At 38.7% G+C, this 18723-nt stretch overlaps 1 protein-coding gene across 2 annotated transcripts in view; it reads left to right on the top strand.

Annotated features, from left to right (window-relative positions):
* Positions 1-18723, top strand: part of LOC133538684 (zeta-sarcoglycan-like) — a 449291-nt gene that overhangs the window by 252736 nt on the left and 177832 nt on the right. For both annotated transcript variants that reach the window (XM_061880386.1, XM_061880385.1), the window contains exon 3: positions 3063-3150. In XM_061880386.1, the coding sequence (XP_061736370.1) occupies positions 3063-3150 (88 nt within the window). The remainder of the gene's footprint in view (positions 1-3062; positions 3151-18723) is intronic.

Here is an 18723-nt window from a genome sequence, read left to right as displayed (position 1 = left end):
TAAATTATGTGATAATGTTCATCAGTCAATTCATTCCTGTTAATTTTCGATCCATCAAGATACAACAAATTATATTAAACTCATATTACAGGATGTTATTTATGTAGTTTGATCATTTTTTTCAACTGACATACTAACATCATGTGGTTTATTTTGTACATAACTCAAACATACAAACTCATTTTAGAAGGGGGGCCACATGGAGAAAAAAATCTACTCCCAAGTGGGCCGATCCGGTAAAATCACGACACGATAACTTAAAAATAAAGACGGATTGTTTTATTTGTTTAAAAATAATGTACAAATCATAATATTGTTGGGTTTTTTTCTACACTTACATGTTGCGGTTAATAGTATTCTGTCTTTATTTGTCGTTTTTTTATATTTTCTGAATAAATTATGTGATAATGTTCCCCACTGAACTTATTGGTGTTCATTTTCAATCTATCTAGAAACAAAAATGATATCAACACCAAATTACACTATGGTATTTATGTAGTTTGATCATTTTCGTCAACTGATGCACTAACATCATGTGGTTTAATTTGTACCGTATTCTTCGGAGTATAAGTCGCTCCGGAGTATAAGTCGCACCTGCTGAAAATGCATAATAAAGACGGAAAAAAAACATATATAAGTCGCACTGGAGTTTAAGTTACATTTTTGGGGGAAATTTATTTGATAAAACCCAACACCAAGAATAGACATTTCAAAGGCGGTTTAAAATAAATAAAGAATAGTGAACAACAGGCTGAATAAGTGTACCTTATATGACACATAAAAAAAACAACAAAGAACGTACCTGGTATGTTAACCTAACATATTATGGTAAGAGTCATTCAAATAACTATAACATATAGAACATGCTATATGTTTACCAAACAATCTGTCACTCCTAATGGCTAAATCCCATTAAATTGTATATGTCTAGTCTCTTACTTGAATGAGCTAAATAATATTATTTGATATTTCCCGGTAATGTGTTCATAATTTCACACATAGGTCACTCCTGAGTATAAGTCGCACCCTCAGCCAAACTATGAAAAAACTGCCACTTATAGTCCGAACAATACGGCAAGTTATCACAAAACTTTGTGTTTCCAGGAGTTCCCGGCCAGATGACAAAAGCTCCCTTTGATTTTACCAAGCAAAAGGCTTGTAAATCACCACTGTGTATGATGGGAAGCGACAGGAAGGTGTCAGTTTCTTTGATCTACTGTAATCCACAGGAATATCGTGTCTTGACCCTAGATCTACAAAGCGGAGAGGAAGCATTTTTTTCTTTGTGCCGTTTAATGACCGAGGGGCAACGGCAGTTTACGACCCCCCTCCCCCCTTAGAAACAGCTGTTGCCATGTAATCAGGGAAAGTTAAAAAAAAAGAGGAGTGTGTGCAACCTTTGTTTGAAGCGTGGTGGAAGACTGTACGAAGAGTACAGCCCAGACGTGTCTCTTCAATGAGCTACATTGAATCATGTCTCTGTTTAATTCCTTGCTTCTTGTCTGTTTAATAGATGTCATCTGTGTTTGAACCTGACAAGTGTTGTAACAATGACAATATTTTTGACACAGGTACTAAAATTAATTTGGTACTTTTTGGTACTTTTCTGAATAAAGGGGACCACAAAAAATTGCATTATTAGTTTTATTTTAACAGAAAAAATGTAAGGTTTATCACTCCTGATTGCTAAATACGATGAAATCTTATACGTCTAGTCTCTTACGTGAATGAGCTAAATAATATTATTCGATATTTTACGGTAATGTGGTAATAATTTCACACATAAGTCGCTCCCGAGTATAAGTCGCACCCCCGGCCAAACTATGAAAGAAAACTGTGACTTATAGTCGGAAAAATACGGTAAGTTATCACAAAACTTTGTGTTACCAGAAGTTCCCGGCCAGAGGACAAAAGCTCCCTTTGATCTTACCAAGCAAAAGGCTTGTAAATCACCACTGTGTATGATGGGAAGCGACAGGACAGTGTCGGTTTCTTTGATCTACTGTAATCCACTGGAAGATCTTGTCTTGACCCGAGATCTACAAAGCGGAGAGGAAGCAGGACCTGACGCAAGCTCCTGGCATTTTTTTCTTTGTGCTGTTTAATGACCGAGGGGCATCTGTGTTTGAACCTGACCAGAACTAAAATTATTTTGGTACTATTTGGTACTTTTCTAAATAAAGGGGACCACAAAAAAATGCATTTTTAGCTTTATTTTAACAGAAAAATGTTAGGGTATATCACTCCTAATTGTTAAATCCGATGAAATCTTATACGTCTAGTCTCTTACGTGAATGAGCTAAATAATATTATTTGAAATTTAGGAGCGGCATGGCGTAGTGGGTAGAGCGGCCGTGCCAGAAACCTGAGGTTTGCAGGTTTGCTTCCCACCTATTGACATCAAAATCGCTGCCGTTGTGTCCTTGGGCAGGACACTTCACCCTTTGCCCCCGGTGCCGCTCACACTGGTGAATGAATGATGAATGAATAATCGGTGGTGGTCGGAGGGGCCGTAGGCGCAAACTGGCAGCCACAGATCTAGCTTACCACCACCAGGTGTGAACGAATGATGGGTTCCAACTTCTCTGTGAGCGCTTTGAGTATTTAACAATAGAAAAGCGCGATATAAATCTAATCCGTTATTATTACTATTATTATTATTATATTTTACCGTAATGTGGTCATAATTTCACACATAAGTCGCACCCCTGGCCAAACTATAAAAAAACTGCGACTTATAGTCCGAAAAATACGGTACATATGTAGCATCATCTACAAAGATACAAAGGATTGCTATTGCGACATCCAGTGGACACTTTCAGAACAGCTTCTTCTTTCATTCAAAAATTTCAGGTTCATTTTTATGCTGAGCAAACTCCCCTCGGCCCGTACTTTTGACACCCCTGATTTACCTATTTAAGGTACATTTAAACCAGTGTGGGTGGCACTGTGGGAGCAGGGATCGAACCCGGAACCGGCTGCTTTACCAACCGAGCCACACCGTCCCTTCTGTAATTGCAATTTGTTCTAAACTACCCCCCCCCCGATCTCTTTGTTTACAGGACAGTCCATTGATCATGCAGTCTGATAGAAATGTGACTATCAATGCGAGGAATGGCGAGGGACAACTCACCGGTCAGCTAACCGTGGGTAAGACACACACACACACACAATAACAGACACACACACACTAGCAGACACAAACAGAGTATAAAAAAAAGCACATAAAAGCAACTAGATCATTTCTCAAAGGACATTAAGTTATATTGCTTTTTTTTTTTTTGCTTGACTTCCTAAATGCATTTACCCCCTGTGTTTACCAAACTAAATACTATCTATTTCCATTAGGCGTTCTCGCTCAGCCTGAAAGCATTTTTTCTTTTTCCTTTTTTTTTCCTTTGACCGAGTCATTTTTATCAGCTCTAATTGGATTAGCGAGCGGCTATTGTTCTTCAGTGGACGTCATTCCGAGCACATGTTGCATTCATGGCAATCTTCCTATAGAATTCCATAACCCATGCAAGCATGCAAACACTGTAAGGAAATTTGCATGTTGCATTACTTTGGATGAAAAATGTGTCGGACCGGCTGATGGCTCATTTTCATTTATCCGGCACTGCGATGCGTTCAAATGTGCGGTTCTAATAGGAATTTACCAGCTCACGTGTAAATCTTTTTTTTTTTTTCCTTTCCGTTTGATGGATGGTCGAGGGCTAAATTAAGAATATCCAGTACTATTTGAGAGTAATGACTTTAAAAGGTTAGCTGATGTCACCGTAAACGGGGATCGTTATGGTTTGAATAATTGTGAGACTGAAACAACGAGGACCGGATTTATGACAGCGATTTATGTACGTGGTGTTTACAATCAAGCTGTGTGCGTACCTTTTGTACGTGTGATCCCTCCTTTTTGCTGGAAATGAACAGTACATAATGGAAATGTGGTGCTGTAACGATACCAATATTTTGGTACCGGTACTAAAATTACTTTGGTACTTTTGTAAATAAATGGAATCACAAAAAAATTGCATTATTGGCTTTCTTTTAACAAACAAATCTTAGGGTAAGTAAGTAAACGGCTGGGGACATCTCTGCGCTGCTGATCCGCCTCCGCTTGGGATGGTTTCCTGCTGGCTCCGCTGTGAACGGGACTCTCGCTGCTGTGTTGGATCCGCTTTGGACTGGACTCTCGCGACTGTGTTGGATCCATTATGGATGGAACTTTCACAGTATCATGTTAGACCCACTCGACATCCATTGCTTTCCACCTCTCCAAGGTTCTCATAGTCATCATTGTCGCCGACGTCCCACTGGGTGTGAGTTTTCCTTGCCCTTATGTGGGCCTACCGAGGATGTCGTAGTGGTTTGTGCAGCCCTTTGAGACACTAGTGATTTAGGGCTATATAAGTAAACATTGATTGATTGATTGATTGATAAACAAAGGCTCCTAATTAGTCTGCTGACATATGCATACTATGGATTATGTTTTGTTTTGGTCATGTTACGTTTTGTTTTTTGGACACTCGGTTCTGTTTTGCACTTCCTGGTTTGTTTTTGTTTCCATAGTTACTCATAAGTTTCCACCTTGTCTCCAAGTCACGCCCCGGTTCCTCAGTTCTCACACCTGCTGGATAATTATCACTGCTAGTATTTAAGCCACAGTCACCTGATAGTCAGTCTGGCAACTTCCCACTTTACCCACATCTCCATGTACCTACTTTTTTGACCACGCCACGTAAGTTTTGTATTTATGCCTCAGTGCAAGTTTTGTTTTTTCATGCCACAGTGCAAGTGTTTTTGTTTCACGTTTGTAGTTTGCAGCATTATGCTAGTCTTTATTTTTTCATTGGCCAAGTTTGTTTTCCGCCCCCCTGCGCGCCCTTTTTTTGCCTTTTATTCGTAGTCTGTTTGTTTAGTAATAAATCATCATGTACTTACATTCTCGCCTGGCTCGTGCAAATCATCCTCTGCTACGAAGAAACAACCCTAGTCCAAGCCCATGTTTGACAAGCAGTAACATATTGTCTCATTTATCATTCTATTATTTTGTCAAAATTATTAAGGACAAATGGTAGAAAATTAATTATTAATCTAATGGTTTATTTACTGTTAATATCTGCTTTCTTTCTCTTTTAACATGTTCTATCTACACTTCTGTTAAAATGTAATAATCACTCTTTCATCTGTTGTTTGATACTTTACATTAGTGTTGGATGATACCACAAAATTGGGTATCAATCTGATACCAAGTCGTTACAGGATCATACATTGGTCATATTCAAAGTCGTCATGTGTCCAAGGACATATTTCCTGAGTTTCTAAACACAATATACATTTTAAGAAGAATAAAGATCATAAAAATCATCGCTGTATCGACTAGATACACGCCTGTACTTGATATCATTTGAGTGGAATTTCAGGTGCAGATCCACCCATGGCGTTTGTTTGAATTTTGATGCCGGTGAGTGAAACATGTTTAGCTATTCCTCGTCCTGCAGGTTTGATACTTGTAAGAAACTTACTTTATTTGTCGCCATGGAGACCAGGATTAGTGATTTAGAAGTGGCTAAAACACTGCCGACGGCGGATGGACTTTAGCCACTAGCAAACTAGCCATGTCTTAAAAGCTTACTGAAATGACATTTTCTTATTTAAACGGGGATAGCAGGTCCATTCTATGTGTCATATTTGATCATTTCGCGATATTGCCATATTTTTGCTGAAAGGATTTAGTAGAGAACATCGACGATAAAGTTCGCGACTTTTGGTCGCTAATAAAAAAGCCTTGCCTTTACCGCAAGTAGCAGACGATGTGCGCGTGACGTCACATGTTGTAGGGCTCCTCACATCCTCACATTGTTTATAATCATAGCCTCCAGCAGCAAGAGCTATTCGGACAGAGAGAGCGACAATTTCCCAATTAATTTGAGCGAGGATGAAAGATTTGTGGATAAGGAAAGTTAGAGTGAAGCACAAAAAAAAACAAGCAACGGCTTACCATCAATTGATTAACGTGGACCCCGACTTAAACAAGTTGAAAAACTTATTCGGGTGTTACCATTTCGTGGTCAATTCTACGGAATATGTACTGAACTGTGCAATCTACTAATAAAAGTATCAATCAATCAATCAAAAAGGCTTCAGGCGGCAGCAGTGGGACTGTTTCAGATGTAATTAGACACATTTACTAGGATAATTCTGGAATATCTCTTATCTGCTAATTGTTTTAATAGTGTTTTAGTGAGATTGTAAAGTCATACCTGAAAGTCGGATGGCTTCCGGTGAACGCCAGTGTCTCTCAGAGAAGCCAATGCAGGAGCCAAGATCACAGCCGCCTTTTTGAGCTGCAGGAGGAAGTCGCATAATCCGCTGAAGTCTCCGGTAAGAGCCAACTTAATATCACAATTTTCCCATCCAAAAACTTGCTGGTTGACGTAGAGAAACATGTTCGCTTGACCGCACTGTGTTAAAGCTTCACAACAAACAAAGAAACACAGGCTGTGTTTTGGTGCTGAAGGCAGCTGCAATCCACCGCTTTATAGTCTCCATTATTAGTTGAACAAATTGCAAAAGATTCAGCAACACAGATGTCCAAATTACTGTGGAATTATGCGAGGAAAAGAGACACATTTTAGCGTGTGTGGTGCTGGGCTAATATCTCCCGTCCAAAGGCAAAACCTAGTAACTCACTTCTAGCTGATTTCGAGAAAACAAAGGAAAACCAATCTATCTCGATGCTGTCTTACAAAGATCTACAAGGTCATCAAACTATAGATGTTTTCTTGAGCTTTCATTTTCTTGCCGAATAAGCCATGGGTTGAATCTGCTCTCATGAACGTGTGCCCTTTCTCCAGATATTTTATCACAATCTCGGGTGGGGCCCCGTTCTGCGTTTGCACATTGGGCAAGAGCCGTGTACAGCGTCCAGTTTTTATTTTGACCTCCCACAGTTATCTGCCCAAAAGAGTATGCAAGGGGAAGAATCAAGAACAATACATTTAATGAAGGTGCTTGCAACGTCCTGGGCCAATCTTCCAAATATATCCCCTCGTGCCATAATATCACATCATCAAGTTGACCGTCGGCCCCCATTCGTGCAAATGTCTCATTAAAGACAATAAGGCGACTGACAAAGAAGCTCCGATTGGTCCCTTGAGATACTAGGTTTTTCTGTTGTATCTACGCGGTTGTGTGGTAGTTGCTAGGTACTGCCATGCGCTCAACAGCTTACTTACGGAACAAATTACAATATCGCATACACTAATGTAAAGCATATCACCTAAGAACTCCAAAATTATTATTAGCTCAGTTTGGACCTGAATTGAGTTACTGGGTTTTGCCTTTGGACGGGACATATTATGTCCCCTCCAACCTGAGACGTCACAAACACGTGACGTTTTCAACAAGAAACCAACCCCTTGGGATATTTCAAATTGTAATTTAGTAAACTAAAGCGGCCGTATTGGCATGTGTTGCAATGTTAATATTTCATCATTGATATATAAACTATCAGACTGCGTGGTCGGCAGTAGTGGTTTTCAGTAGGCCTTTAAAGCATCTCTTCCTGATGGTGTTTTGGTGTTATACTTTATCAATAGTTTTTAAGCCAAAATGCATCCGTTCTCCCTTTTCTGTCTCCACACCGTGTCTGCTTGTAAGTACTCCGTGACTGTGTGCCGCCGAACATGCTCGTCTGCTTGTAAAACCAGCAATGTCATGACGGGACTTCAACGTGGGTTGGGTACGTTTCAGAGACATCCATCCATCCATCCATCCATCTTCTTCCGCTTATCCGACGTCGGGTCGCGGGGGGAACAGCCTAAGCAGGGAAACCCAGACTTCCCTTTCCCCAGCCACTTCGTCTAGCTCTTCCCGGGGGATCCCGAGGCGTTCCCAGGCCAGCCGGGAGACATAGTCTTCCCAACGTGTCCTGGGTCTTCCCCGTGGCCTCCTACCGGTTGGACGTGCCCTAAACACCTCCTTAGGGAGGCGTTCGGGTGGCATCCTGATCAGATGCCCGAACCACCTCATCTGGCTCCTCTCGATGTGAAGGAGCAGCGGCTTTACTTTGAGTTCCTCCCGGATGGCAGAGCTTCTCACCCTATCTCTAAGGGAGATAGGGTGGGATAGATTAGTGGAGGAAACTCATTTCGGCCGCTTGTACCCGTGATCTTATCCTTTCGGTCATGACCCAAAGCTCATGACCATAGGTGAGGATGGGAACGTAGATCGACCGGTAAATTGAGAGCTTTGCCTTCCGGCTCAGCTCCTTCTTCACCACAACGGATCGGTACAACGTCCGCATTACTGAAGACGCCGCACCGATCCGCCTGTCGATCTCACGATCCACTCTTCCCTCACTCGTGAACAAGACTCCTAGGTACTTGAACTCCTCCACTTGGGGTAGGGTCTCCTCCCCAACCCGGAGATGGCATTCCACCCTTTTCCGGGCGAGAACCATGGACTCGGACCTGGAGGTGCTGATTCTCATTCCGGTCGCTTCACACTCGGCTGTGAACCGATCCAGCGAGAGCTGAAGATCCCGGTCTGATGAAGCCATCAGGACCACATCGTACCAAAAATGATTCATTAGTATCGCAGTCCTATACTAATACCAGTATACCATATATTCCTAATTCCAGGTAAAGGATCCTCATTTGAATAGAACAGAGTCACTGGGTGGATCAATGGGAAAAGTACATTGAATTATGTGGGCTAAATGGGTATTTGTTCACTACCATGGGACATGAAATGGATTAACGACCAGATGCAGTATTATCTGATATGTCAGGAACCAGTTTTTGGACTGGTTTTGTAAAGTGATCCTTAGGTCCTTGACATATTTCACAACTGACACGAGCAAATGTGGATTTTACTTCCCACGTGTTGCCTGCTGTGCCGCTCCTTTGGTTGCTGTCAGAAAGCACGGCTTACAACCGTCACGGCAACACCAGGTGTAGGACTCAAAACATTGAAGGGAACGTGTATCTTCAGAGGTGAAGTGGTTTGTCACTGTGATACTCTCAAAGTGACGGAAGTATTAGGGCCGCACGATGAATATCATTTTTCGGAGTAAAATAGGAAGCAAAATCTACAAAGCCAGTAAAGTTGGCACGTTTTCTAAATGGTAAATAAAAACAGAATGCATCCATCCATCCATCCATTTTCTACCGCTTATTCCCTTTGGGCTCACGGGGGGGGGGCGCTGGTGCCTATCTCAGCTACAATCGGGCGGAAGGCGAAGTACACCATGGACAAGCCGCCACCTCATCGCAGAAAACAGAATGCAATGATTTGCAAATCCTTTACGAGCTATTTTCAATTGAATAGACTGCAAATATTCGCTCATTTGGAATTTGACGCCTGGAGCATGTTTAAAAACGCGGCGTAGCTCGGTTGGTAGAGTGGCCGTGCCAGCAACTTGAGGGTTGCAGGTTCGATTCCCGCTTCCGCCATTCTAGTCACTGCCGCTGTGTCCTTGGGCAAGACACTTTACCCACCTGCTCCCAGTGCCAGCCACACTGGTTTAAATGTAACTCAGATATTGGGTTTCACTATGTAAAGCGCTTTGAGTCACTAGAGAAAAGCGCTATATAAATATAATTCACTTCACTTCACAAAAAAAGTTGACGAATGCTCATCCATTTCCATCCATCCATTTTCTACCGCTTATTCCCTTTCGGGGTCGCGGGGGGCACTGGCGCCTCTCTCAGCTACAATCGGGCGGAAGGCGGGGTACACCCTGGACAAGTCGCCACCTCATCGCAGGGCCAACACAGATAGACAGACAACATTCACACTCACATTCACACACTAGGGCCAATTTAGTGTTGCCAATCAACCTATCCCCAGGTGCATGTCTTTGGAAGTGGGAGGAAGCCGGAGTACCCGGAAGGAACCCACGCATTCACGGGGAGAACATGCAAACGCCACACAGAAAGATTCCGAGCCTGGATTTGAACCCAGGACTGCAGGACCTTCGTATTGTGAGGCAGAGGCACCGTGAAACCCACGAATGCTCATCAAAGGGTTTAACGAATGCTCATCGAACGCTTATTTGGAACATCCCCCAGGTTAAGAGGAAATTTCCTATTTTAATGGTGTTGGATCTGTTGTTGTTGTTGTTGTTTTTGTTGTTGGGGACATCCATCCATCCATCCATCTTCTTCCGCTTATCCGAGGTCGGGTCGCGGGGGCAACAGCCTAAGCAGGGAAACCCAGACTTCCCTCTCCCCAGCCACTTCGTCTAGCTCTTCCCGGGGGATCCCGAGGCGTTCCCAGGCCAGCCGGGAGACATAGTCTTCCCAACGTGTCCTTGGTCTTCCCCGTGGCCTCCTACCGGTTGGACGTGCCCTAAACACCTCCCTAGGGAGGCGTTCGGGTGGCATCCTGACCAGATGCCCGAACCACCTCATCTGGCTCCTCTCGATGTGGAGGAGCAGCGGCTTTACTTTGAGTTCCTCCCGGATGGCAGAGCTTCTCACCCTATCTCTAAGGGAGAGACCCGCCACACGGCGGAGGAAACTCATTTGGGCCGCTTGTACCCGTGATCTTATCCTTTCGGTCATGACCCAAAGCTCATGACCATAGGTGAGGATGGGAACATAGATCGACCGGTAAATTGAGAGCTTTGCCTTCCGGCTCAGCTCCTTCTTCACCACAACGGATCGGTACAACGTCCGCATTACTGAAGACGCCGCACCGATCCGCCTGTCGATCTCCCGATCCACTCTTCCCCCACTCGTGAACAAGACTCCTAGGTACTTGAACTCCTCCACTTGGGGCAGGGTCTCCTCCCCAACCCGGAGATGGCATTCCACCCTTTTCCGGGAGAGAGCCATGGACTCGGACTTGGAGGTGCTGATTCTCATTCCGGTCGCTTCACACTCGGCTGCAAACCGATCCAGTGAGAGCTGAAGATCCCGGTCAGATGAAGCCATCAGGACCACATCATCTGCAAAAAGCAGAGACCTAATCCTGCGGTCACCAAACCGGAACCCCTCGACGCCTTGACTGCGCCTAGAAATTCTGTCCATAAAAGTTATGAACAGAATCTGGGACAGGTGTTGTAAATTAACTTTGGATGATGCATACATTGGATAACTGTTCCAGATGCTAATGTTTCTGAATCCGTCCCTATTTGAAATGAACTTTGCTACTGCCATGATTAAATATCTTGTCTTTACAGTCTATTAAATTGAAAAAAAAGTTGAAAAGGATTTGCAAATCACTGTATTCTGTTTTTATTTACGAATTACACAACGTTGCCAACTTCACTGGTTTCGGGTTTTGTATATACCATGACTGTCTTTATAAATATGCAGTATAATAATCAAATCAAATCAACTTTATTTATAAAGCACATTTAAAATTTACCACAGTGCTGTACAATGGGCAGGTTAAAAGATAATACGAATGGCAGGCTCGCCCCTGACAGTTTGTCTATGTTTTAGTTTTGTCCTCTGCATTTGTCTGTTTCCTATGTTTAGTATTTCCTGTCTTTTAGTTCCTGTCAAGTGCTCTTAATTTGTCAGCTTCCTGTCTTGTTCCCTGTGTGCTGTGTCCCTCCTCAGTGTGTTTAGTATTTCATGTCCTTAGTTCCTGTCTAGTGCTCTTATTTTGTCAGCTTCCTGTCTTGTTCCCTGAGTGCTGCTTTCCCCTTCAGCTGCGGCTGATTGGCATCTGGCCACACCTGTTGCCAATCAGCCGGCTCCTATGTGTACCTCCTTTGTCTTGTGTCAGTTGCTGGATCATTGTATTGTCATTCGGACTTGTCGTTTGCCACATGTTGCTCTTGTCGTGTCAATGTCATTTTGTACTTGTCATTCCTACTGGTCTTAGCGGTAAGCTATATTTGGTAGATGTTTGTAGCTTACTGTTTTTTGTTCCCTGCTTCCGATTTGTGTGTTCATAGCCCTTAGTTTGTTATATCCCCCCACGTGCGTTCTTTTTTTGTTTGTACCCTTTGTTTTTGTCTTAGTATTTAATTAAATCATGTTTTTACATTCCATGCCTGCCACCATCTCTGCATCTTTGGGTTCGTCACCAAATAACCTTGACAACGAGAACCGAGCATACAACGCAACACAAACAGAACATGATAAAAAAATAAATAAATAAAACATAAAAACAGGTTCACAGCAGGTGTGTAATGGGGCGCCATTGCAGGATGGATATCACTCAGTGTTAAAAGCCAAGGAATAAAAGTATGTTTTTAAGAGAGATTAAAAAACAGGAAGAGAGGAGGCTTGTCTAACACTCAGAGGTAGGTCGTTCCAGTCGTAATATACTGATAATCAGAACAACCTCATCACTGGGAGGAGAAAATGCAAATAAATTATTCAGCTCTGTCTTTGTGATTAATCAAGAATAAAACTGTTCGGTGGGAGCTGTTTCGCGTCTTTTGTTTAGCACGCCTGAAATGTGCGGGCATACTGGCAGTTGCGCAAAAATGGCTGTGAGAAAGGAGGCGTCCCAACGTTCTGTTTATGAGCTGTCAAAAGTGAAAATATTAGACATTTTGTTCATTCAGCAATATCATTTTGTAACGGTTGGATTACATAAAGGACTGATTAAAAAAAAAAAATCGATTGTTGCTGTATTTTCCGGACCAAAGGACGCACCGGATTATAATGTGCAGTGCCCATGAATGGTCCATTTTCATTTTTTTTCATATATAAGGCGCACTGGATTATAGGGTATATTACAGGAGTAATTTTTTCTAAATTGAAAACACTTCCTTGTGGTCTACATAACATGTAGTTGTGGTTCTTTGGTCAAAATGTTGCATGAATTATGTTTTACGGATCATCTTCAAGCCGCTTTATGACAGTCGCTTCAGGATGTGCCGTTTTGTGGGCGGTCTTATTTACGTGACTCACCTTCGGCAGTGTCTTCTCCCCGTCATTTTTGTTGTAGCGGTGTAGCGTGCAAGGACGAGAGTGGAAGAAGTGTCAAAAGATGGAGCTAACTGTTTCAATGACATTCAGACTTTACTTCAATTAATAACGGGGCAGCATTTCCTTATCTGTGGCAGACTTGGCAACAGACAACAACGACAACTATTTTTGGAAAAAATTAAGATATTTTTGAAGCTGAAGATACAGAGGATGAACTGCTGGGTATAGACGCGAGCACAAAGAGTGGGAAATGTTGGCAGAATCCGAGCGCGTACAAAGAGTGTGAAATGTTGGCAGAATCCGAGAGAATGATGTCGACATGACTTGGTCACGGTGTGAACATGGAACTTGGAGCCAAGCTATGCCGACATAAATGGTGTGTTTACCCAAAGTCTACTTGAAAAAACTTCCTCGGCCAGCCGGACCAAACAATACATATATATATATATATATATATATATATATATATATATATATACACACTATATATATACATTTATATATATATATATTTATACACAGTATATATATATATATATATATATATATATATATATATATATATATTACTGTATTTGAAAATACATAGACAACAAATACAATTGGTACAACAGAATCTAATGATTCCATCGCACATCTGTATCCAATATATTGTGGAAAGAAGATTCGTATGGCATCCTTCGTCCCGCTTTACCCGACACATGAAACATTACGAATCGGAGTACTGTCCACTTCAGCCACCAGATGGTTGTAGAGTGTTGAATATCTTCAAATGTGTTTTGTGGCAATTCCAACTTAGACCACAGTGTCAGTTGCTTTGAAGAGTGGCGCTTTCCATCATTTTCGGCAAACAGCATTGCAAAATAATTTACCGCCTGCCTTCCTCTCAGGCAAGATCCACCCAGACTTGGGTCCATATCAATCGCATGTTACCAACAGACTGACCATGCATTTTTCAAGTGTTGATACAAATGCACAGTGTTGCCTTCTCTATAGGACCGTGAAGGTTGAAAATCCCTGACCGCTCTTTTCTTGCTGTTAAAGCTTCCCAAAAGCAGCTCGGCTCACCTCGAAAGCAACTTTATTTTCTGATGTATGTGAGTAAGTCTGCATGGCTATCTTGAAGTCGGCAGAATCAGTCTGTAAAATTGGTCGGCGAGACAGTCTGCAGTCAATTTAGCCAGGCCGCTAGAGGATGACATGAACTGTGTTGCATGACCTACCTTCACTTACACACACACACACACACACACACACACACACACACACACACACTGGACGAGGAAGGCACTAGTTCCTAGTTTTCTCCTGCATACAAATGCCTTTAGATACACATTAAAATGCAGTGCACACAGATCTTGTGACAACTGTCTTCACACGGATACTTTGAGTAGAGGTTCCCCACCTGCACACACACACGCACACACACACACACACACACACACACACACACACACACACACACACACACACACACACACATTGTTGTATTTCATACCTTCTTGAGACCTCCGATTAATGCCTACCTCTTTAGGACAACCCTTTCTAGATATATAAAGATGTGTATTTACAACATTAATAATATATACATACAGTGCAAAAATATAAAAGTCATAATTTTACTAAATGCATGTCAAAATTTTGCAAGAAAAACTGAACAATTGTGCAATATTATGATACAAGTTGGATATTTTACTCATTAACAGTCACAATTTTATAAGAAATGCTTAAAATGTTGGCAATGTTATGAAAAGAGTCAGTCAAAACTGCATAAGAAAACTGTAAGGCTTGTCCCTGACAGTTTGGTTTTGTTTTAGTTTCCCCTCTGTGTATGTCTTTGTTTCCTGTCAGCGCTTTTATTATGGTAATTTCCTGCTTTTCTCCCTGAGCGCTGTTTCCCCTAATCTGCGGCTGATTGGCACCTGGCCACACCTGGTGTCAATCAGCCCGCTCTTATTTAAACCTGCTTTGTCGTCCAGTCAGTGCTGGATTATTGTCGTGTCGATGTCATCACTACCTGTCAATCTCATTATTAATTATCGTTGTAGCTGTGTCTACTTCTGTTCACTCTGCTCATGCCATAGTTCCTTCGTGTCACAGTAAGTGTTTTTGTTCATAGCCATGTTTGTTCTCCGCCTTGTGCGCGCCTTTTGTTAGTACCCTTTTGTTTGTTCTTGTTTTAGTGTTTAAATTAAATTATGTTTTCTTACTCAATGCCTGCCACCTGCTCTGCATCTTGGGGTTCGTCCACAACACACCGTGACAAAAACGTTTAAATGTTGGCATTGCATTAACAATAAAAATGAATTTTACTTGGCAAAATTATGACAAAAGCCATACATTTACTGCAAAAAAAGTCACTACTTTACCACAACAAAAACATTGGCAATATAATGAAAATTAAATGACAAATGTCACCATTTTGCATTAAAAAGTCATAATTCAACAAACAAGTTATATTTTTAAAGGAAAATATTGTAATATTACAGAAACAGAAATAACAGTCGCAATTTTACAAGAAAATCTTAAAAATGTTTTATGAAAAGTGTCATAATTTTACTCGACAAAAGTCAAAACTGTATTAGACAACGTTTAAATGTTGGCCATATATTAACAATTATCGGGATTTTACTTGGCAAATTCACAATCGGAATTTTACTTGGCAAAATTATTACAAAAGTCATAATTTTACTAAAAAAAATTTTTACCACTACAAAAAAATTGGCAATATTGTGAAAATTATATGACAAATGTCACCATTTTGCATTGAAAAGTAACAATTTATCATAAAAAAGTAATAATTTTACAAAAAAAATTGTAATATTGCAGAAACAGAAATAACAGTCGCAATTTTACAAGAAAAGCTTAAAAATGTTGGCAATTTTAATAAGAGAGTCGTAATTTTATTCAACAAAAGTCAAAATTGTATTAGAACACTTTTAAATGTTGTCGATATATTAATAATAACCTGAATTTTACTTGGAAAAATTATGACAAAAGTCATAATTTTACTAAAAAAAAAAAAAGTCACTATTTTACCATAACAAAAAATTGACAATATTGTGAAAATTTTATGACAAATGTCACCATTTTGCATTAAAAAGTCATAATTTAACAAACAAGTTATATTTTTAAAGGAAAATATTGTAATATTGCAGAAACGGAAATAACAGTCGAAATTTTACTAGAAAATCTTAAAAATTTTGTCAGTTTTATGAAAAGTGTCGTAATGTTACTCGACAAAAGTCAAAACTGTATAAGACAACGTTTAAATGTTGGCCATATATTAACAATAATCGGAATTTTACTTGGCAAAATTATGACAAAAGTCATCATTTTACTAAAAAAAAAGTCACTATTTTACCACAACAAAAAAATTGGCAATATTGTGAAAATTATATGAGAAATGTCACCATTTTGCATTAAAAAGTAACAATTTAACATAAAAAAGTAATAATTTTACAAAAAAAGATTGTAATATTGCAGAAACAGAAATAACAGTCGCAATTTTACAAGAAAAGCTTAAAAATGTTGGCAATTTTATTAAGAGAGTCGTAATTTTACTCAACAAAAGTCAAAATTGTATTACAAAACTTTTAAATGTTGTCAACATATTAATAATAACCTGAATTTTACTTGGAAAAATTATGACAAAAGTCATAATTTTACTAAAAAAAAAAAAAGTCACTATTTTACCACAACAAAAAATTGGCAATATTGTGAAAATTTTATGACAAATGTCACCATTTTGCATTAAAAAGTCATAATTTAACAAACAAGTCATATTTTTAAAGGAAAATATTGTAATATTGCAGAAACAGGAATAACAGTCGAAATTTTACTAGAAAATCTTAAAAATGTTGTCAGTTTTATGAAAAGTGTCGTAATGTTACTCGACAAAAGTCAAAACTGTATAAGACAACGTTTAAATGTTGGCCATATATTAACAATAATCGGAATTTTACTTGGCAAAATTATGACAAAAGTCATAATTTTACTAAAAAAAAGTCACTATTTTACCACAACAAAAAAATTGGCAATATTGTGAAAATGATATGAGAAATGTCACCATTTTGCATTAAAAAGTAACAATTTAACATAAAAAAGTAATAATTTTACAAAAAAAGATTGTAATATTGCAGAAACAGAAATAACAGTCGCAATTTTACAAGAAAAGCTTAAAAATGTTGGCAATTTTATTAAGAGAGTCGTAATTTTACTCAACAAAAGTCAAAATTGTATTAGAAAACTTTTAAATGTTGTCAATATATTAATAATAACCTGAATTTTACTTGGGAAAATTATGAAAAAAGTCATAATTTTACTAAAAAAAAAAAAGTCACTATTTTACCACAACAAAAAATTGGCAATATTCTGAAAATTTTATGACAAATGTCACCATTTTGCATTAAAAAGTCATAATTTAACAAACAAGTTATATTTTTAAAGGAAAATATTGTAATATTGCAGAAACAGAAATAACAGTCGCAATTTTACAAGAAAATATTAAAAATGTTGTCAGTTTTATGAAAAGTGTCGTAATTTTACTCGACAAAAGTCAAAACTGTGTAAGACAACGTTAAAATTTTGGCCATATATTAACAATAATCGGAATTTTACTTGGCAAAATTAAGACAAAAGTCACAATTTTACCACAACAAAAAATTGGCAATATTGTGAAAATAATATGACAAATGTCACCATTTTGCATTAGAAAGTAACAATTTAACATAAAAAAGTAATAATTTCACAAAAAAAAATATTGTAATATTGCAGAAACAGAAATAACAGTCGCAATTTTACGGGAAAAGCTTAAAAATGTTGGCAATTTTATTAAGAGAGTCGTAATTTTACTCAACAAAAGTCAAAATTGTATTACAAAACTTTTAAATGTTGTCAACATATTAATAATAACCTGAATTTTACTTGGAAAATTATGACAAAAGTCATAATTATATTTTATATTTTCACAGGAAAATATTGTAATATTGCAGAAACAGAAATAACAGTCGCAATTTTACAAGAAAATCTTAAAAATGTTGTCAGTTTTATGAAAAGTGTCGTAATTTTACTCGACAAAAGTCAAAACTGTATAAGACAACGTTTAAATGTTGGCCATATATTAACAATAATCTGAATTTTACATGGCAAAATTATGACAAAAGTCATAATTTTACTAAAAAAAAAGTCACTATTTTACCACAACAGAAAAATTGGCAATATTGTGAAAATGATATGAGAAATGTCACCATTTTGCATTATTAAGTAACAATTTAACATAAAAAAGTAATAATTTTATAAAAAAAATATTGTAATATTACAGAAACAGAAATAACAGTCGCAATTTTACAAGAAAAGCTTAAAAATGTTGGCAATTTTATTAAGAGTCGTAATTTTACTCACAATTGTATTAGAAAACTTTAAATGTTGCAAATATATTAATAATAATTTGAATTTTACTTGGCAACATTATGAAAAAAAGTCATAATTTTACTATAAAAAGTCACTATTTTACCACAACAACAAAATTGGCAATATTGTGAAAATCATATGACAAATGTCACCATTTTGCGTTAAAAAGTAATAATTTAACATAAACAAGTAATCATTTTACAATAAAATATTGTAATATTGCAGAAAAAGAAAGAATATGAGAATTTGTTCGACACATTGTATGAAAAACACTGCTTTTAGTTATTTTTTAATTGTTTTTGAATTTTTTTGTTTGTTATTGTTTTTAAACCTTCATTATTTACTTCAAGTTATAACAGTATGTCTCTAAATACATATGTTTTGATTAATTTTGGCCAAAGGGGGCGAATTT

This window comes from Nerophis ophidion, linkage group LG20 (assembly GCF_033978795.1).
Source record: "Nerophis ophidion isolate RoL-2023_Sa linkage group LG20, RoL_Noph_v1.0, whole genome shotgun sequence".
NCBI classification, from domain to species: domain Eukaryota; kingdom Metazoa; phylum Chordata; class Actinopteri; order Syngnathiformes; family Syngnathidae; genus Nerophis; species Nerophis ophidion.
Note: the sequence above shows the minus strand (reverse complement) of the source record. Positions and strands in the feature narration are given on the sequence as shown.